This window comes from Gadus morhua, chromosome 14, assembly GCF_902167405.1.
Source record: "Gadus morhua chromosome 14, gadMor3.0, whole genome shotgun sequence".
Taxonomy (NCBI): Eukaryota; Metazoa; Chordata; class Actinopteri; order Gadiformes; family Gadidae; genus Gadus; species Gadus morhua.
Window position 1 is genome coordinate 27,684,336 of NC_044061.1, and position 19,265 is coordinate 27,703,600.

The 19,265-nt window shown below is 53.5% G+C and overlaps 1 protein-coding gene across 1 annotated transcript; it reads left to right on the top strand.

Annotated features, from left to right (window-relative positions):
* The first annotated feature begins 887 nt into the window (after positions 1 to 887).
* On the top strand, positions 888 to 18,959 carry LOC115559323 (stereocilin). Its single transcript, XM_030378145.1, has 30 exons — positions 888 to 1,254; positions 1,556 to 1,761; positions 1,842 to 3,032; positions 3,607 to 3,631; positions 4,056 to 4,590; positions 5,190 to 6,062; positions 6,748 to 6,810; positions 6,892 to 7,017; positions 7,291 to 7,457; positions 7,544 to 7,730; positions 8,184 to 8,299; positions 8,488 to 8,629; positions 10,316 to 10,498; positions 10,577 to 10,615; positions 10,703 to 10,879; positions 11,082 to 11,234; positions 12,144 to 12,202; positions 12,286 to 12,409; positions 12,603 to 12,685; positions 12,810 to 12,945; positions 13,285 to 13,493; positions 13,862 to 13,952; positions 14,196 to 14,367; positions 14,872 to 15,041; positions 15,806 to 15,961; positions 16,395 to 16,537; positions 16,889 to 17,037; positions 17,140 to 17,237; positions 18,043 to 18,190; positions 18,790 to 18,959. Exons 2-30 carry the CDS (start codon positions 1,662 to 1,664, stop codon positions 18,876 to 18,878), a joined length of 5,904 nt encoding a protein of 1,967 aa, XP_030234005.1. The 5' UTR covers positions 888 to 1,254; positions 1,556 to 1,661; the 3' UTR covers positions 18,879 to 18,959.
* Positions 18,960 to 19,265: the final 306 nt, after the last annotated feature.

Below are 19,265 nucleotides of genomic sequence, written 5' to 3' on the forward strand. Positions count from 1 at the left end.
GAGCCTGGTTACCACGGGAAACCATTCTATGACCTATTCTATATTTATCACGCTATCCTCTACATGTTCAGTCAAATACAAAACTATAACAAGGAAAAATTATCTGTGTATCCTGGTTAGAAAATATAATGAATAAAATATCCAGTCATGACCAGCTTCTTTTTTCTAATTTTAAGTGGATACATATGACTATATGTTGTATGACTAAATGTATGACTATATATATAAAACTATATAAATACATTAAGCATTATCAATTTAGGATTTTACTAGTGTGAACATTTTCAAAAGCATCATTAGAAAACAAACCGTCTTCTATCGGGTTATTTACATTTTTGTTCTGGTTGAGTGTTATCACCAGTTGCATGATTTGGGTCGTGTTGTTTGATACGTCCGTGCCAATAAAGCACATTCAATCGAGTTGAAAGAGAGAGGGAAAGCGAGAGTCGGGATCCGGTTCTCTTCGAGTATTCCTGCGGCTAACCGATCCCCGCGCTGAGGGACGGCTGCTCCCGGGACGTCAATAATAGAAGAGGAAGTTATTGTCCCCGCGGGCCACCGTATCACACGCTACAGGAGGGGGGAACAGGGGCCCTTTCAGCAGGGCTCTAGGGTTACTGCCCCCAGACCGCGGGCCCCCCCACACAGAGCCCGCCTGTGTGTCCGGACGGCTGCAGGATGCGGGCGTGAGGAGGTGACAGCTGTCCTGCTGGCCCTCACTGGGCAGGGTAAACTACACCCACTGGTCCCAGTGGAGGACCAGTCTGTAGTGGGGGGAGGGGGTTTCCTGTGTGTGATTAACTTGATCCAGATTCCACCTTGCTGAAGCAGCTGACCTTGGTGACCTCTGACAGGCCGTGTTCAACAAAACAAATATAAGATAATGTAATTGGAGGTTTGACTCTAAAGAAATCAGAAGTCTTAATATTTTTTGTCAAATTAATTACATAAGCTGTTATCTGATGTTTTTTAATTTCTTCATCTTTTTTTACAATGTAGGACGGAAAACCGCAGACATAAAACAATGTCCAGGGTCACTCGTGAAACAGGACACCTCTAAAACTCATGAGGCCTTTGAGAAGGTTTACCAAACCCAGAAGACACAGAGGGAGACGGCTGGGCTGGTGGGAGGGGCAGAGAGAGGAGAGAGAGAGAGCTGTCCTAACGCCGCGAGCCAGGAGCAGCAGCAGAACGCAGGTCAACATGCTGACCGCCCCTCACAAGACCAGTGGAGGAACCCAGCCTCAATAACCGGTGAGCTCCACTACACATTTACTACATCAGAACAGGGACGTTTAAAACATTCAAACTCTTTGAATGTCCAAACATAATGTCTTTATAAAAGCAGAACATTAGAACTATTTATAATGACTTATTTGAATGGATTCCTTTTTTATGACTTGATAAGATGCACCCTACATTCTGAACTTAATGGGATTCCACTTGTGAGCGCGTGTGTGTGTGTGTCCTCGCTAAGTGCAGCGTCATTAAGGTTTAATCCACCCTCGCCGGTGGGATGCCTTACTCTCACGGTGTCCCTCTCTCTTCACCACAGACGCACGGCGGCTCCGAACATGTTGTTGTGTCCTCAGTGACAGAACCCCGACTTCAGCGAGTCCAGACGATGTGAGCTGCCTTCAGCACCTTGGCGTGAGTTAGAGATGGCAGAGAACGGGCCGGCCAAGGCCTCCGTGGGGCTCACCTCCGTCACCCTCGCCGTGTGGATCCTTCTGCTGGTCCCAGCGCTGCCGGAGAGGACAGGTAAGCGGACGACACCACGCGGAGGTCTCCACTCTGTGCACTGTGTGTTTGTAACGCTGGGCGCTGCCGTCCTCTTACAGGAGAGTCCAGCGATCCCAGGAGGGAGCTCATCAAGGAGCTGCTGTCAAAGTGGAGCAAGGGAGGCGTCTGGAACACGCCCCAGGCCCCGGGGCCAGGACCGGACCGGGACCAGAAGGTCCTCCACCCCCTGGTGAGGAGCATCATGGGGGGCCTCAAAACCCTCGGGCTCTTCCCCAACAACGACCCGGGCCCCTCATCCCCGAACAGGGCGGTGGACCGCCACCGCCTGTCCAGCTTCCTGTACAACATCTCCCAGTACCTCCAGGAGATGGGAGCGGAGCTGGAGGAGGGCCCGGCCAGCGAGGAGCAGCTGTGGGAGAAGGTCCTGCAGTCCTTCATCCAGTCGGAGGGCAGCGCTGCGCAGAGCCAGTGGAGCGGCCAGGGCCCGCCGCGGCCCAGCGTGCGGCTCCAGGACTGGTTCCTGGCCCTGCGGGGCAGCCCGCACTGGGACTGGGCCCTGGGGCTCCTGGAGAGCCTGATCTCCCTCTCGGAGCGCCAGCCCCATCGGCCCCTCCTGGCCTTCCTGTCCCAGAACTGGCGCACGGCGTCAGCGCTGCTGGACGCCATGCTGCAGGGCCTGGTGAGCGGCAGCTACGGCCAGGCCAGCGCCGCCCTGCAGGGCTTCATCTGCGCGCTGAAGGGCCGCGCCGACTGCTCCTTCAGCGTCAGCTGGCTGCAGCAGCTGCTGCTCTTCCTGGAGGGGCGGAGCTGGAGGCCCGTGGTCAGCGTGCACCCCATGGGGGGGGGGCCCGACAGCCACCGGGCCCCCGCCGCCTCCGGGCGTCTGAGGCCCTTCAGCCTGCCCCCCGAGGCCACGGAGGAGGGGGGCCCCCTGGGCAGCGGCCCCCTGGGCAGCGACCCCCTGGGGAGCGGCCCCCCTGGTAACGGCTCCCTGGGAGACGTGGAGGAGCTGTGGTCCCTGGCGGAGGACCTGGGCTCCATGCAGAGCTTCCTGCTGAGCGCCCTGTCGCGGTCGGGGGCCGGGGGCCGCGCGGGGCCTCCGGCCGAGAGGAGCCCCGCCCTGGTGGCGCGGCTGGACGGGCTGCGGCGGGGGCTGGTGCACCGCGTGGGCAACACCGTCTACAGGAGCCTGAGGACCAAGGTGTCCCGCGTCACCATGGCGATGCTGGATGACGTCAGCAGCCGGGTTGAGCTCCCGCACGCCAACCCCCAGGGGAAGTGCTCCGTCGGTGAGTGGGCGGGGCTCACCTCGTATTGTTACAGCAACACTAGGAAGGATCAGCGCTCAATGCAACACGAGGCTCGGTTATGTAAAATATAGAATATAATAAACCTTTTGGAGTGGACTGTGGAACGCTCAGGTTGAATTTAAAGAGGCTCTGACACACTGATACACAATGTGTGAATTCAATTATAACCCACTGTAAAGCACACACTCATACAGCAGTTTAGTCTTAGACAAGAGTAAAATGGCAAATGGCAGGATTAAAAATAATAATTATTGATCATTTCGCAAAATTATCGTTTTACAACCCTTTTCGGGCTAACGAAAGGTCATATGAGTGGTTTGATATCACTAGCATGACGCTGTCCAGTGAAAGGCGCTCCCAGACCCTGGCTCCCTGCTCTAATCTCCTACCTCAGCGAGCCAGTAACACTATCCGCTCCATTGTTAGCACCGCTATGCTGTTACCTCAGACACCGTCCGAGCTGAATGGACCTCCAGGAGATTTTCCATCATTCAGCACTTCACCTGATTGAACAGTGATTCTTCATGTCATAATTTGCCCCTTTCTCTCCAAGGTGACCTGAGACAGCTAATCCTATGGTAAGAAATGATGATCTATGCACATTCTCACTTTATAATATAATATAATACAATATAATATAATCTATGATATTATAATATATCATAATATCATATTTTATAGTATAGTATTATATATTATTACTGAGAGGATGAGGGCAATAATTATTATGTATTTAGTTCTGAATATAAAGTCAGAATTCAGACTTTAAACTCAGAACTCAGAAATAATTCACATGCTGCCCTTATCCTCTTCTGTATATTCTAATATAATAAATATAACGTAATATAACATAATATAATACAATATATTATAATAATATAATATAGAATTATAATGTAATAATATCAGTGATGCACAGTGCCCCCATGCTTCTGGTTCATGTGAACATGAACATGTAAATTATAACCCTAACCCTGTTTCTGTTCCCTGGTGCTCGTGGAGGGGGATCAAACACAACGTGACCTGGAACACCCAGGCTCTGGGCTTCAGCTCCCAGGGGCCCCCCGCCGCCCCCCCGTTCCTGTCCTGCCCCGACGTTGCAGACCCCGGCCCCGAGTCCTCCGGGCCCCTGGCCCGGCCCCACGCGTCCCTAAGACCCACGCTGCTGTCAAGGAAACACACCCCTCCCATCACCATCTCCCAGAGACAGGCCCCCCGGAGAGAGGCCCCTGAGCCCCTGCTGTCCTCAGAGATCCTGGAGGCGGCGTGCAACGCCTCCATCCCTGGGCTCACCGGCGTGTCCAACTTCACCGTCTTCCTGTACTGCAACCTGTTCTCCGCGGAGAACAGGTCGGGGGCCGCGGGGCCAGCCGCCGGGGGCCCCGACCTGCACGCCACCTGCTCCGACGCCGCATGGTACCTGTGGGCGGCCGAGGAGGACTTCCTGTGGGTCCACGTCTGCAGCGAGTTCTTCGCCCAGGAGTTCAACAACACGGTCTGCGCCAACTCCTCCTTCTGGCTGCAGAGAGCGCATCAGGTGGGCAGGAAGTCCCTCCCCTCCCTCTTCCTGTTCCTATTACAGAACAACGTTACCTGCACCTCATGACGGCCGTCCATAGATGGGTTTAAAGGAACTCATAAGCCGTATTTCTCTCAAACCTTTATGATATGTAGCGGTAACACTGACTTTATGAGGTCAGTAACACTGACTTTATGAGGTCAGTAACACTGACTTTATGAGGTCAGTAACACTGACTTTAAGAGGTCAGTAACACTGACATTATGAGTTCAGTAACACTGACTTTAAGAGGTCAGTAACACTGACTTTATGAGGTCAGTAACACTGACTTTATGAGGTCAGTAACACTGACTTTATGAGGTCAGTAACACTGACTTTAAGAGGTCAGTAACACTGACTTTATGAGTTCAGTAACACTGACTTTAAGAGGTCAGTAACACTGACTTTATGAGGTCAGTAACACTGACTTTAAGAGGTCAGTAACACTGACTTTATGAGGTCAGTAACACTGACTTTATGAGGTCAGTACCACTGACTTTATGAGGTCAGTACCACTGACTTCCTGAAGTGGTGACACTGACCTCCTTGATGTCAGTCCTATGCTCTAACCCCTCCAGGCCGCGGCCTCTAAGGACGACCCGTACTTCAACCCATCCAGCATCAGCCAGCTGTGTGTGGCGCTGTCGGGGGAGCCGGTGAGGAGCACGGCGCCCCCGGACCCCGCCTGCCTGGACGCGCTGGCGTCCCACGCCCTGACCGCGACCGACTTCCACCGCTGCTTCCTGCCCAACGACTCGGCCCTGATCTCCGCGCTGTGCGGCCCCCCAGACCGGGCCCCCGAGGGCGGCTGGGCGGCGGAGTACTGCTCCAAGGCCTCCCCCCCGCCCCGGGCGGGCCCCGGGGACCCCTGCGACTACGGGGCGTGGCAGCCAGAGAGCTTCACCAACGCCTCCCTGCTGGAGAGCTGCGGGGGGCCCCGGGGCCTGAGGGACTACCTCTGTGACCCCGCCTCCCTGCCGCCCCAGGGGCCTGACGAGCCCGACCTCGACGAGCTGTGCGCCGACGGGGCCCCTGAGCCGGAGCCCGGGCCCTGCTTCCTGCAGAGGTTCTTCCAGCTGCTGCCGGCGCCGTACGACTTCGACAGCTCCCAGCTGTGCGCGGACCCCGGGCCCCTGCTGCTGGAGGCCCTGGGGCGGCTGAGCTCCTGCCAGCTGGACGAGGGGCCCCGCGGCGGCTGGCTGGGGGCCCTGGGCTACGCGCTGCGCGTGCTAGACTTCATGGTGGGGGTGTCGGCGGGGCTGGAGGAGGGCGAGGGCGAGGCCAGGGCGGGGCTGGCCCAGGCCATCCTGCTCTCCAGCCTCCTGGACAACGCCTCCTTCTGGGGCGCGCTGAGGCCCCAGGCCGCCCGCAGCGTCCTGCACACGGTGGGACGCTTCCTCCGCATGGAGCAGGACCCTGCCCTCAAAGAGGACCTGCTGGGCTGCTTCAGCGTAGGGGCAGGACACACACACACACACACACATTCACAAACGCGCACACTTAAACATACACACACACACAAACACACACACACACACCCACACACACACACACACGCACACACACACACACACACACACACACACACACACACACAGGAAGTCCTGAGCTAAATGATGCTTGATAGTGACACAACAAACACACACACACACACACACACACATAGACACACATACACACGCACACACACACACGCATACACAAACACGCACACTTAAACATACGAACACACACATACACACACACACACACACATACACACGTACACACATACACACACACACACACACACACACACACACACGCGCACACAGGAAGTCCTGAGCTAAATGATGCTTGATAGTGACACAAAAAACACACAAACACACACACACACACACACATAGACACACATAGACACGCGCACACACGCATACACAAACACGCACACTTAAACATACAAACACACACACACACACACACACACACACACACACACACACACACACACACACACACACACACACACACACACACACACACACACAGACACACATACACACACGCACACACACACACTCTCACACACACACACACACACAGGAAGTCCTGAGCTAAATGATGCTTGATAGTGATCAGTGCTTGTTGTCCCACCAGCCTCTGCTGTGGGAGCTGATCCAGAGAGAGGACAACTCCTCGTCGCTGCGCGTCCTTATGCAGGTCCGTCGCTGCGCTCAACCCCCCCCCCGGTCTGACTGCAGACTGCTGAAGGTGGTTCTGATGACGTGTTGATCCCTCCAGGAGTACCTCCAGATGCCCAGGGAGAGCATCCGCACACTGGTGATGTCTGCGGAGAAGGACGCTGTGAAGAGGTTCCTCTCCCACGTGCATCAGAGCTGGGACCAGCTCCACGTTGAAACCACACAGGTTCGATCGCCTTCCCTTTTTCAGCTCCCTGGAGAACATGAACTCTGAGGCTGTGGGACTGATGATGCCTGTGTGTGCTGATCTCTGAGACTGTGAGACTGGGATGCTGCCTGTGTGTTCTGACCTCTCTGACTGAGAGACTGATGCTGCCTGTGTGTTCTGAGCTCTGAGACTGAATGACTGATGCTGCCTGTGTGTTCTGAGCTCTGAGACTGTGAGACTGGGATGCTGCCTGTTCGTTCTGAGTCCAGCTGGTTTTCCTCCTCTCCTAAGGCGTCCCAGCAGGAGCTCCAGGCAATGGAGTCCATGACCGCCGCCTTCATCCACAAGTTCCCGCGCGTGACTCCTGAGCTCTTCCTTGACCTGTCGCAGTTCATTCCTTTCATGTCCGTCTCCGACATCCTGACCTTCCCCGCTTCGCTCATCGTCAACGACAGCGTGTGAGTGATGAGGCCGTGGATCTGCTTTTAATCTCCCCGTGACCGCATACTCTCTGAGGGTCTCTGACCGGTGGCTCCTTCTGAAGGTTGATGGCTATCCGCGACCACAGCGCAGAGATGCGTCCGGACCAGAAGCAGGCGTTCGTCAAGCGGCTGCTGCAGTCCAGCGTTCTGGGGGACGTCCCCACCTGGCCCCCCTACTTCCTCAGCTCGCTGCTCCCCCTGCTGCCACACCTCCCAGTCCACCGCTTCCAGCAGCTCACCTCCCAGCAGGTCTGTGGGCCACAGGGGGGGCGATGACGGGGTGAAGGAGGGAGTGTGATGACGGGGTGAAGGAGTGAGTGTGATGAGGGGGTGAAGGAGTGAGTGTGATGAGGGGGTGAAGGAGTGAGTGTGATGAGGGGGTGAAGGAGTGAGTGTGATGAGGGGGTGAAGGAGTGAGTGTGATGAGGGGGTGAATCAGGGATGAGTGATGAGGGGGTGAATCAGGGATGAGTGATGAGGGGGTGAATCAGGGATGAGTGATGAGGGGGTGAATCAGGGATGAGTGATGAGGGGGTGAATCAGGGATGAGTGATGAGGGGGTGAATCAGGGATGAGTGATGAGGGGGTGAATAAGGGATGCGTGATGCCGGGGTTGGTCGTTTTGAGTCCAAGTCATGTTGTGTTCTGTGATCTCCTCTCCGTAGGGGGGGGGTTATGACGTGTTCTGCGTTCCTCCCCCAGCTGGCTCCTCTGGTGGAGCTGCTGGCCAACAGCAGCCTGGACGGCACCAGGGGGCGCCACGTTCTGCGGACCCTCCTGCACCGCAGGAAGAACCTGACCGGGGACCACCTGCTGAGGTACCGACCCCCTCACGCCCCCTGCCTTTATATGGTCACATGGTTCCAAGTTAGGGGCGGAGCTATGCTGTGTGTCATAGAACATGCCCCCTGCCTTTATATGGTCACTTGGTTCAAAGTTAGGGGCGGAGCTATGCTGTGTGTCATAGAACAGCGCACTCTACCTTTACCCCGCCGTGTGGTTCCAGGTTGGGGGGGCTGGCGTGCTACCTGGACCCGGCCGACCTGGGGCCCCTCCTCCAGGGGCCCCTGCTCCAGCCCCGGTCCGCTGGCCTCTGGCAGCAGCTGGCCCGCTGCGTGTCGGAGGGCCACCTCAGCCCCGCCGGCCGGGTGAGAGCTCACACCCCCCGCCCCCCCACTGAGGGGCCCCTCTGAATTATGGATGTGTGCTGTGTCGGAGTGCATGCATATGTATGGATGTGCGTGTGTGTGTGCATATGTTTGCGCATGCCTGTGTGGGTGTGTGTGTGTGTGTGTGTGCGTGTGAAATCCATGTGTGTATAGGCCTCAGTGCATGTGTGTGTGTGTCTGTGTGTATTTCTGAGTATTGTGTGTGTGTGTGTGTGTTTGTGTGTGTGTGGGTGTGTGTGGTATGTGTGTAAGGTAGGGGCTGTAACGATACGCGTATCAAACCGAAAATCGCGATACTCAAAGCCACGATCCTGTCTCGCGGTGTGAGAAGGCAGAAGCGCGATACGCCCTTTCTAACTCTGCTGTCAAATTGTCCGATTGAAATTTGCTAATAATTTGTCTAAATAATAGTCTGCTGACAGCGCCCCCTCCTATCGATGCCGTAAGTATGCGACTGCAATCCTCCGTGGCTACGGAGGATCGCATTTCTCCACAGCCGTCGAAGTGCTCATATGCGATATGAACGACATTTATCCAGAGGGGCCTGTGTGATCCTGTCTCTAGTGTTTTGTGTGATTTGACTGGCAGTTTGTCTGCTTATAGGTCGGAATGAAGCGGCCACCGATTATTGACAGGATGGGTACTTTATTCTACCGGACTCGTTCGCTTCTTCACTAGACACACGCGCTACCGCTCGCTCTCCTCGCTCGTCCACTCACTCGCTGACGTCACTCACACACGCATACGCACATTGCCATTCTGGCGCACACATATGCTACTCGTAACGCCTCGTTATTGCGACGTTCATGACATTCAGGTTTTTCTCCATATATTGAAAGTTAGGCTATTAAACATGTTGCATTCTATACGGCCTGATTATGTCATTATTTAAGCTACATAGCCTAATAAGAAGTGCTAATAAGGATATTTGACTAAACCAACCAAACAGTTGAAAAAAGCATCCTCCCACACGTTATTTCTTTATTCATTTAGCTATACTTTAATAGTATTCTTTCTGTTCAAATCTGTTCAGTGTTCCAAATTATTTGTTATTAAATGTTACATTAAGTTAATTGGTATATAAGTGTTGTTTAAATAAAATGCTTTTTAAATTTCAAAAAATCGTGGGATGTATCGAACCGTGGGTCAAAAATCGTGATACAAACCGAATCGTGAGTTTGTGTATCGTTACAGCCCTAGTGTAAGGGTATACACACATGTTTCTTGTTTGTGGATACGTACATCTGTGAATCGGTCTCAAAACGTGTGTGTGTGTGTGTGTGTGTGTGTGTGTGTGTGCTCCCCTCTGTGTGTGTGTGTGTGTGTGTGTGTGCTCCCCTCTGTGTGTGTGTGTGCGTGCGTGTGTGTGTATGTGTGTGCGCGCCCCTCTGTGTGTGTTTTATAAATGCGGACACAAATAAAGACATTGAAATGTGTGCGCCCCTCTGTGTGTGTGTGTGTGTGTGTGTGTGTGTGTGTGTATGCGTGTGTGTGTGTGTGTATGTGTGCGCACGCCCCTCTGTGTGTGTGTGTGTGTGTGTTTGTGTGGGTGTGTGTGTGTGTATGTGTGCGCGCGCCCCTCTGTGTGTGTGTGTGTGTGTGTGTGTGTGCGTGTGCGTGTGCGTGTGCGTGTGTGTGTGTGTCTGTGTGTGTGTGTGTGTGTAGCTCTCCACCTTGCTGCTCCCTGCAGTAGCCGCTCTGGACTCCAGCCTCCTGTCCCGTGAGGAGCTGTCAGCGCTCAGCGGCCTGCTGCCCCGGCTCGGGGCCTCCTTCCTGGAGCCGCTGCCCACCCCCCGGCTCCTGGAGCTCCTGACAGCCCCGGGGGTCCCCAGCTACCCCCCTGCTCAGGTCAGAGACCCACTAAACCATGGCTCTGTAGAGAAGAGCTCCACTCTGTTCTTAAACCTCTTCTTGACCTCTCTGCAGGCGTCTCTGCTGCTCTCGAGGATCTCAGAGGACACCAAGGTATGAACACATTAAAACACACACCTTCACCCATTCAGCGCCGTATGTGTTGTCCCTTCCTGGTGGCTGAGCGGGTGTGCTCCTCAGATCACCATGGAGACGCTGTGCCGGCTGAAGCCCCTCCTCCCCGGCCTGTCCCTGGCCGTGCTGCGGGCCCTGGGCTGGTCTGAGATCAGCTCCGGGGCCTCCTGCCAGTGCTGGAGCAGCCTCGGGTCTGGTCTGAGAGCCGGCCAGAGAGCCATGGTGTTCTCCGCTCTGCAGGAGGTACGCCCCCCCCCCCCCCTCACTGATCCCTGATCCTGGGTCTGTTCTGTGAGGTCTTGGAGGCCGATGCCCACTGGCTGATCAAACACACGTCAGCCTCCTACAATCCTCTGAACCCTGTTGATGACCCCGAACCCAACAGAGCCCGTCTGTCTCCGTGTGCTTCTCCTTGTGGCTCTTTCTCCTGTGGGTCCCCCGACAGGCGCTGCTGAGCGGGGGGGTGATGAACACCTCGCTGGGGGCCCCGTGCCTCGGGCCCTTCGTCCCGCTGAGGAGGTTGATGGAGCTGGTGGAGGGGGAGGCGGTGCTGGAGGACCTGCGCCCCTACAGGGAGGTCCACTGGCTCCCCCAGCAGGTGAGCGGTGAGCAAGGACGGCCCGCTAGGGCCTGTCTGTGGTACACCAGGACCTGTCTGTGGTACACCAGGACCTGTCTGTGGTACACCAGGACCTGTCTGTGGTACACCAGGACCTGTCTGTGATACACCAGGGCCTCTCTGTGATACACCAGGGCCTGTCTGTGGTGTACCACCAGGACCCTGGTGTACCACCAGGACCCTGGTACACCACAGACAGGTTCCGTACGCCTGTAGACCAGGTGCTGGTGAGGTCCAGACTCCCATTCAGCGGCAGCTCATTGGCTATGCTTCAAGCGAGACGTTGAGGATATGAACACGCAGCACGCATCAATCACCATCACGCTAATTAGTTTGGATGTGGTACAATATCGTCCCACACGTCGTTATGAATTAGTAATGGCCGCTTCAAAGCCATTTTGTCCCAGCCAGGGCGGGCTGCCTGATGGAATAGCATAGCACCCAGACCACATTCATCCTGTCACCAAGGAGGAATAGCGCTTTGTTCCCTTTAGAGTTTCCTTTGTGTTCACTATTGTTCGCTGTTGTTATAATAAGAAGCTAATTAGCAGTTCTTTCATTTTTCTGGATACTATTATAGCTCGCTTTCGTGCGGGGAAAGGTTTTGAATGTCATGACATTTTGAGATAATCATGAACATAATAAGTGCAATTTGGAGGTCAGCGTCTAGGATGATTCTGAAGACTTTTCATTTGTGATTTCTTCAGAAAAATTCACAGGTTTCGGGTTATAACATTTAAAAGTCGCTTGGATCTTTTAAAGAAGGGCGAACGCAAACGACCTGTTGCAAGGACTACAACAGCCCATAGCTACAAATGATGCTCGGGAAGACAGAGTGTTCTTAATTATGAAGCTGATCAAAGGGTTATATTTGTATTTCTTTAATAGGCCCAACTGCTGTTCAAGAAGATCCAAGAAGTTAAAAACATCAGCAGAGAATTGGTTCAGTAAGAATAAACCCCTTTCCATCCTCTGTTCAATCCAAACCATCCATCATACGATCAAAACATGTCATGTCTTTTGGTTGTAGGGATCTAGGTCACATGACCGGTGGAATGAGCTGTGATTGGCTTAGGCTTTGGAACAATGACACAGACTTTTCAAAGTTAGTTAAGTTGGTCAGTGATCTTCCTGAAATTATAAGACCGGCTCTGGTGAGTAAAAAAAGTTACACCCAAACCCATACACATCGAATATATGCATACATTTACATTATGTATAAATATAATTAAATCTCATAAAATAAATGCTGAGCATTTCTATTTAACTCAAATATTATTACAAATAATATGAATATATTTGAATAATTAAACTCAAGGTTCATGTATGTGTTTATTTTTCAACCAGAGGAAATGTATCGTGGAAGAGCTGAGAATCCACCCGGAGATCAGCCTGGATGATCTCCACCCCTGGTTCGCTGCAGCGTTACCGTAAGAATGCTTATCATAATATATTCATATTCACCAGCAACGATTGATCCTTTGTGCATAAGCCCTGATCCTACCTGTGTGTCCCCGTGGTCTGACCTCTGAACGGACGAGTCTTCTGTTCCAGCGTCACCATGGCCGAGCGGCTCTCCAACACGTCTCTGACCCGGATCCTGGTCCTGCTCAGGAGGAACCTCCCGGCGTTCCTGACGCTCCCGCGCTACAAGCAGATGCACCTAGCCGAGCGGGCCCTGACCGTCCTGGTACTGACTCAACAACACACTGCATTACAGACAGTCTGGATTGGTACTGACACAGTAGAGACACTCTGTTCTGGTACTGAACACAGTAGAGACACTCTGTTCTGGTACTGAACACACAGAGACACTCTGTCCTGGTACTGACACACAGCAGGAGAGACACGATTAGTCTACCAATAGTGGCTCTGTGACAGTCATAGAGTGAGGAGCGTAACTAGACCCTAAACCGTACCTACTGTCCTCTAAGCATCATCAGGGCAGAAGAGAAGACAGAACCCAGATCACAATGTTCCTGTGAGGTTCTGCCCCCGTCCCACCACAGGTCTGTCTGTGTCTCTGCAGGCTTCCCCCAGGGCCCTAGCTGAAGGGGCCCTCGAGGGGGACAGCCTGGACCTGCTGGGGCCCCTGGTCCCCTTCCTGGAGCGGGGGACTCTGGCCCTGGTGGACCGCGAGGCCCTCATCGTGCGGCTGGACGACCTGAGGGGCTACTGCTGGCCAAGTGACCCCCTGGGGGGCCTGGGGCCCCTGCTGGGAGAGAGGACCCTGCTGGGGTACTGGACCGGGGGGCATGGGGGGTATCTCAGGCTGCCACATTATAAAGTACCACTATAGGGTCTACTTCCTGTTTATAAAGTACCACTAGAGGATCTACCTCCTGTTTATAAATCACTACTAGAGTCTACTTCCTGTTCTAGTGGTGTTTACGCTTCTATGACCTTTACTGTATTCCCCATCTGAATTTCACCGTACGGCAGACTTTACTGCAGCAGTATAACAACGTTATAGAAGCAGTTCAGTGAATGGATGATCTCCAGATGAATCCTCTGGTTTCTGAGGGAGCAGCCGCCCAGTGGCCGTTCCCCACCAGACATCCTCATGTGCTGCGTTACTGATTGAGCCTCACTGTGCTGTTCCCCAGGGAGCCGTCCAAGTGGGAGGTCCAGGACGTGGAACATCTAGGACGGCTGGTCCTCACGCTGTCGGCCAAGCAGATCAACTCTATCCCCCTGGTGAGGAGCTGCTGGAGTACACACACTCACACACAGTCACACACACACACTCGCTCACACACTGTCACACACACACACACACACACACACGCACACACACACACACACACACACACACACACACACACACACACACACACACACACGCACACGCGCGCGAGCCATGATAAGCTCTATCATGGCTGACCAGGCTTCTCAGTGAATGCTCAACCTGTCTCCTGCTGTGTGGGGTGTCCCGGTCAGGCCGTGCTGACCCGGGACGCGGTGGAGCAGGTGCTGGTGGCGCAGCGGCGCTGGGAGGAGACGAGGGCGGGAAGGGCCTGTGATGCCCACTGCACGGACCCCCGTCGACGGGCAGAGCTCACGGACGGCCTGCTGCGAGGGATCGTCAGGCCACGGAGCAGGAGAGCCAAAGGTCTCTGTCATTGGAGCTCGTAGTACTACTGATGTTCTGGTAACCATGGACACCACATGTCTGAACCACCATGTCCGAACCCACATGTCTGAACCCACATGTCTGCGGCCTGGTGTAGATCCTTCTTAAGCCACTGGGGGGCGGCATGTGGCTCAGGAGGCAGAGCGGGGTGGCTGGTAACCTGAAGGTTGCTAGTTCGATCCCCGGCTCCTCCTAGCGTGAGTGTCCAGGTGTCCCTGAGCGAGACACCTCCCCCTGACTGCTCCTGACGAGCTGGCTTTCGCCTTGAGTGGCTGACTCCGCCGTCGGGGTGTGAATGTGTGCATGAGTGGGTGAATGTGAGGCAGCATTGTAAAGCGCTTTGAGCGGCCGCTGGTTTGTAAGGCGCTGTATAGATGCAGTCCGTTCACCGTTCACTGTTGGTCCCTGATGAGCAGCGGACTGCCTCCACAGTCAGAGCTCCGGCCCTCAGTACCAGTGTGTCACCGTGCTCCTGTTCCCCAGTCCCGGTCCCAAGCTGTGCGGACATCAGAGGGACCACTCCCTCCGCCTGGACGGCCAATCAGCTGAGCCGAATGACCCCGGAGGATCTGAGGCTGTGTGTGGACGTGATTGGTCAGGACAAGTCCCTGAGCCCGGAGCAACGCCGGGCGCTGTGGTTAAAGTACCGACAGGTGAGGGGGGGTGGGGCTACAGACAGGTGGGTGGGTGGGGGGCGCTGTGGTTAAAGTACCGACAGGTGAGTGGGGGTGGGGCTACAGACAGGTGGGTGGGTGGGGGGGGCTGTGGTTAAAGTACAGAAAGGTGAGGGGGGGTGGGGCTACAGACAGGTGGGTGTGGTTAAATTCAGACAGGTCTGTGGGGGGGGGGGGGGGGGTCTGTGGTCACTTCAGCCTTCCAGGGACACATAGCTGGATCCGACACTGTTTTCTTAATAAAACGTCATGTTGGGTGACAGAGTATTGATCTGACCTTTCTTACGCTTGTTGTGTTGACAAATATATTGAGCAGCCGGTGGCTCAAGACCTGACGCTAACTGAACTGGGTGGAATGTTGGCCGAATCCTCGGCCAACACGTCTGATCAATACTTGGCCCCGAATCAATGGGCTGTAATCATGTTGGCATCTGGGGCCCCCACACACACACCCACCCACACACACACACACACACACACACACACACACACACACACACACACACACACACACACACACACACACACACACACACACACACACCTACAAAGACAGACAGATACACACTGAGACGCACACACACACACACACAGACACACAGATACACACGCACACACAGACACACAGATACACACACGCACACACACACGCACACACAGCTGCAAACAGACACAAACACATACAAACAGAGAGACAGAATGAACCAGCGTGTTCTGAGTGAGCCTCCCCGTCTCTCCTCCAGGTCTTGGGTCCAGCGAGGGAGCTGAGCGCGGAGCAGCTCCTGCTGCTGGGCGCGGTGGTCACCGAGATGGGCGAGAGGGAGCTGCAGGAGGCAGAGCTCGCCCAGCCGGGGGTCCTGGAGCAGCTGGGGGCCCTTGGGGCCTGGAGCCCTCAGAAGGTAGCGGGGGGGACGGGGACGGGGCCTGGAGTAGGGCTGGGTGATTTGGCCAAAAAATACCCACTCATGCCTCAGTTTAAGATGTTGGAATAAATGTGTTGTGCTGCTGCTTTTGGTTTGCCACAGACTTCAAGCAAGCTCTACACACTTTATTCAGCTCATGCTGCCATGTTGATATTTTACTCTTTTATTATTTTATGTTTTTAAATATATATATGTATACATATAATTTTTTTGATTGATTTGCTTCTTTAAAAATGTCCTAAACCATAAATCGAATTACGATTAAAAATCGATTAGTCGCCCAGCTCTAGCCTGGATCCCCAGAAGGTGAGCGGGGCGGGGGAGGGGACAGGGGCGGGCGGGGGGGGGGGGGTGCCTGTAGGGGCGGGGCCTGCAGGACATCAGGCTGACAGCTGTCTCGTCCTATCAGATGAGGGCGGTGGTCGTGAGTGTCCTGAGGAAGCGGCGACAGAGGGTGGAGCAGCTGACGGCGCCGGACCTGGCGTCGCTCGGGGGGCTGGTCTGCGGCCTGCACCCCCCCGAGATCAACCGGATCGACGCCTACAATCTCAGGTGAGGGACCCCCCCCCTCAGTAGAGGGACCCCCCCTGAAGGCTTCTTGAGCAGCGAGAAACAGTTAACACACGGTGGGGGCCAGAGCTCATCTGCGATGGCTCCCGGGGCCAGGGGTCGTTAGGAGTCGTGTGTGTCGGTTAATTAACCCCCGGTCCTCATTAATCGCTCACGCTAATGAGCAGATGTAAGAATGTATTCCCAAGCGAGAAAAGTACTGATCTTCTTTAGAGGGTGCTGTGCAGATCGCTCATTCTAACCGCTCGTTACCGTAGCAACTAACGGATTGAATGTCCCAGCTAGAGAAAGCGCCTGTACTCCATCAGAGCGTAACGTGTGTTGAACCGGCAGCCTGGCTGTCCTGTTCCTGCGGGAGGTGGTGCTGCCTTGCTCAGAGGAGCAGCTTCAGGCCCTGACCGGGCGGCTGTCCCGGCCCGAGGCCTTCGGGGTGGTGTCCGGCTGGGGGCCCGAGGTGTTCACCGAGATCGGGACGTTGGCAGGTAGGCCGGGTGCCGGGGGGAGGAGCCTAATGGGGGGGGGGGGGGGGGGGGGGGGTGTTGGATGGGCTGCGTGGTGACTCTCTCTGTGTGTGTTGGGGTCAGCGGGGCTGCAGGACATGGCGCTGTCCTCCCTGGTGAGAGAGCAGATAGAGGGTCTCACACTGGAAGCCATTCCCCTGATCCCCCCCAAGAAGATGGCGGTAAGACCCTGTATGGATACCACCAATATTCAGGTTGAAACAACAACAAAGCGCCTCATGCGGCACACAAAGGGCCTCCCAACATACGTCTACCTTTTCATATGCTTAGCCAGTACGGTCGCTCCTTCCCGTAAGAAATGGTTCTCTGCGTCTTTCTCGTATATCGCATCATCTCTCCCCGTCTTCGTTTAATGCGCCTGCATCACCTTCTCTCCCATGATGGTCAGCACCTCGCCGTTTTCACTGTTTTATCTGGTTATCACTGGTTATCACTTGCTTGCTACATCCTATATAATCCAGATAACCCAACAGACACACGCAAGCACGCACAACCAGGTCACTATTATTATATACTATTATTAGCGCTAAATAATTTTTTTTATTTATCATTATTATTATTATTATTATTATTACTATTCAGCACATGAATTTGAGGAAAATAGTGTAATGGCAATTATAAAAACAACAATAGTAGGCTATACAATAGTATTGCGTAGACTTCATGAACACTTCTTCAGCTATAACTACTCATGATGATATTGCTGCGTTGTCTCTGTCTAGACAACGCAGCAACACCTCTACCCAAGCCTTTACATCAAAATGAAACTGCCAATGTGTGTAGGTTCCGGGAGGGTAAATTGGGGTGCTAGCTCAAGCCGGCAATTTACCTCGGGCAGTTTAAACGCTCGGACCATACCGGGATAAAGACGTGCATAAGACGGGCATATTTGGAAGTGTAAAAAACATCTTTTGAAACAGATCTGTTTGCATACATATAGAGATGATGACCCCCTCTGCTCTGCAGGTGGTCCTGAGCGCGGCCCAGCTGTCCTGGCTGAGCGGGGAGCAGGCCTGGGCCGTGACCCCGGAGCAGTGGGCGGAGCTGGACGGCCGGCAGCGCCACGCCCTGGGCCTGGTCCAGTACGAGGGGGACGTGCTGCTGGAGATGAGAGGTGAGGGGGGGCGGGGGGGCGGGGCCTCTTCAGGACCACGGCGCGGCCGGACCCTCTGGGGGCTGAGAGGGGACACACACACACACACTGGGCTCCATGTGGGCGCTGCAGTCTGAGGCCATGATTGTGTTGTGTTGATGATGTTGTGTTGTGTTGATGTAATGTATTGATGGTGTTGCGTGGTTGTATTGATGATGTTGTGTTGTTGTATTGATGATGTTGTGTTGTTGTATTAATGTTGTTGTGTTGTTGTATTGATGATGTTGGGTAGTTGTGTTGTTGTATTAATGGTGTTGTGTTGTTGTATTCTATTGATGATGTTGTGTTATTGTATTGATGATGTTGTGTTGTGTTGTTGCATTGATGATGCTGTGTTGTTGTATTTTATTGATGTTGTGTTGTCTTGATGTTGTGTTGTTGTATTGTATTGATGTTGCGTTGTTGTATTGTATTGATGTTGTGTTGTTGTATTATATTGTTGTGTGGTTGTGTTGTTGTATTTTAATGATGTTGTGTGGTTATGTTGTTTTGATGATGTTGTTTTGTAGTGTTGCTTGATGCTGTTGTGTTGTTGTATTAATATTGTTGTGTGTCCACAGGGAGGAACGGGGCTCCGGCCTCCAGATCAGCAGACAGACTCGCCCGTTGTTTCCTGGCTGCATGGATTCTGCTACGGCTAATAGATTAACTTCCTCCAGCACATTTGTATTTATTTGTCCCTTGACTCTATATATCATTGTCCCATTTGTAATTTGAATAAAGATTTTGTTTTGAACAGTGTCATACCTATGGTTCTTTTTAAAATCACTTTTCTTTATGGAATTCCCTGGTATTATATATTATTGCTAGTAAGCCTACAGGCTATTTCTTATCACATAAACAACATACTGTACAGCAGATATCGAAATAGTACTTTATGGTGGTTGACCAGGTGCCCTTGATGAATACTTCTGCATAAAGATATGGTGTTTTCAAACTAACTTAAAATAGGTCAAATAGATCAACCAAAACTACGATTTGTTTAATAATGTTTATAGGCAATCAGACGCTGTCACGCTGAACCTCAGGATAAACA

Excerpts from the sequence above, each read along its gene's own strand:
- LOC115559323 (XM_030378145.1), top strand. The coding sequence starts at position 1,662 with ATGGCAGAGAACGGGCCGGCCAAGGCCTCCGTGGGGCTCACCTCCGTC. Across the intron at positions 6,811-6,891 it reads CGCTGCGCGTCCTTATGCAG|GAGTACCTCCAGATGCCCAG; the intron begins GTCCGTCGCTGC and ends TGATCCCTCCAG. Across the intron at positions 8,630-10,315 it reads ACCTCAGCCCCGCCGGCCGG|CTCTCCACCTTGCTGCTCCC; the intron begins GTGAGAGCTCAC and ends GTGTGTGTGTAG.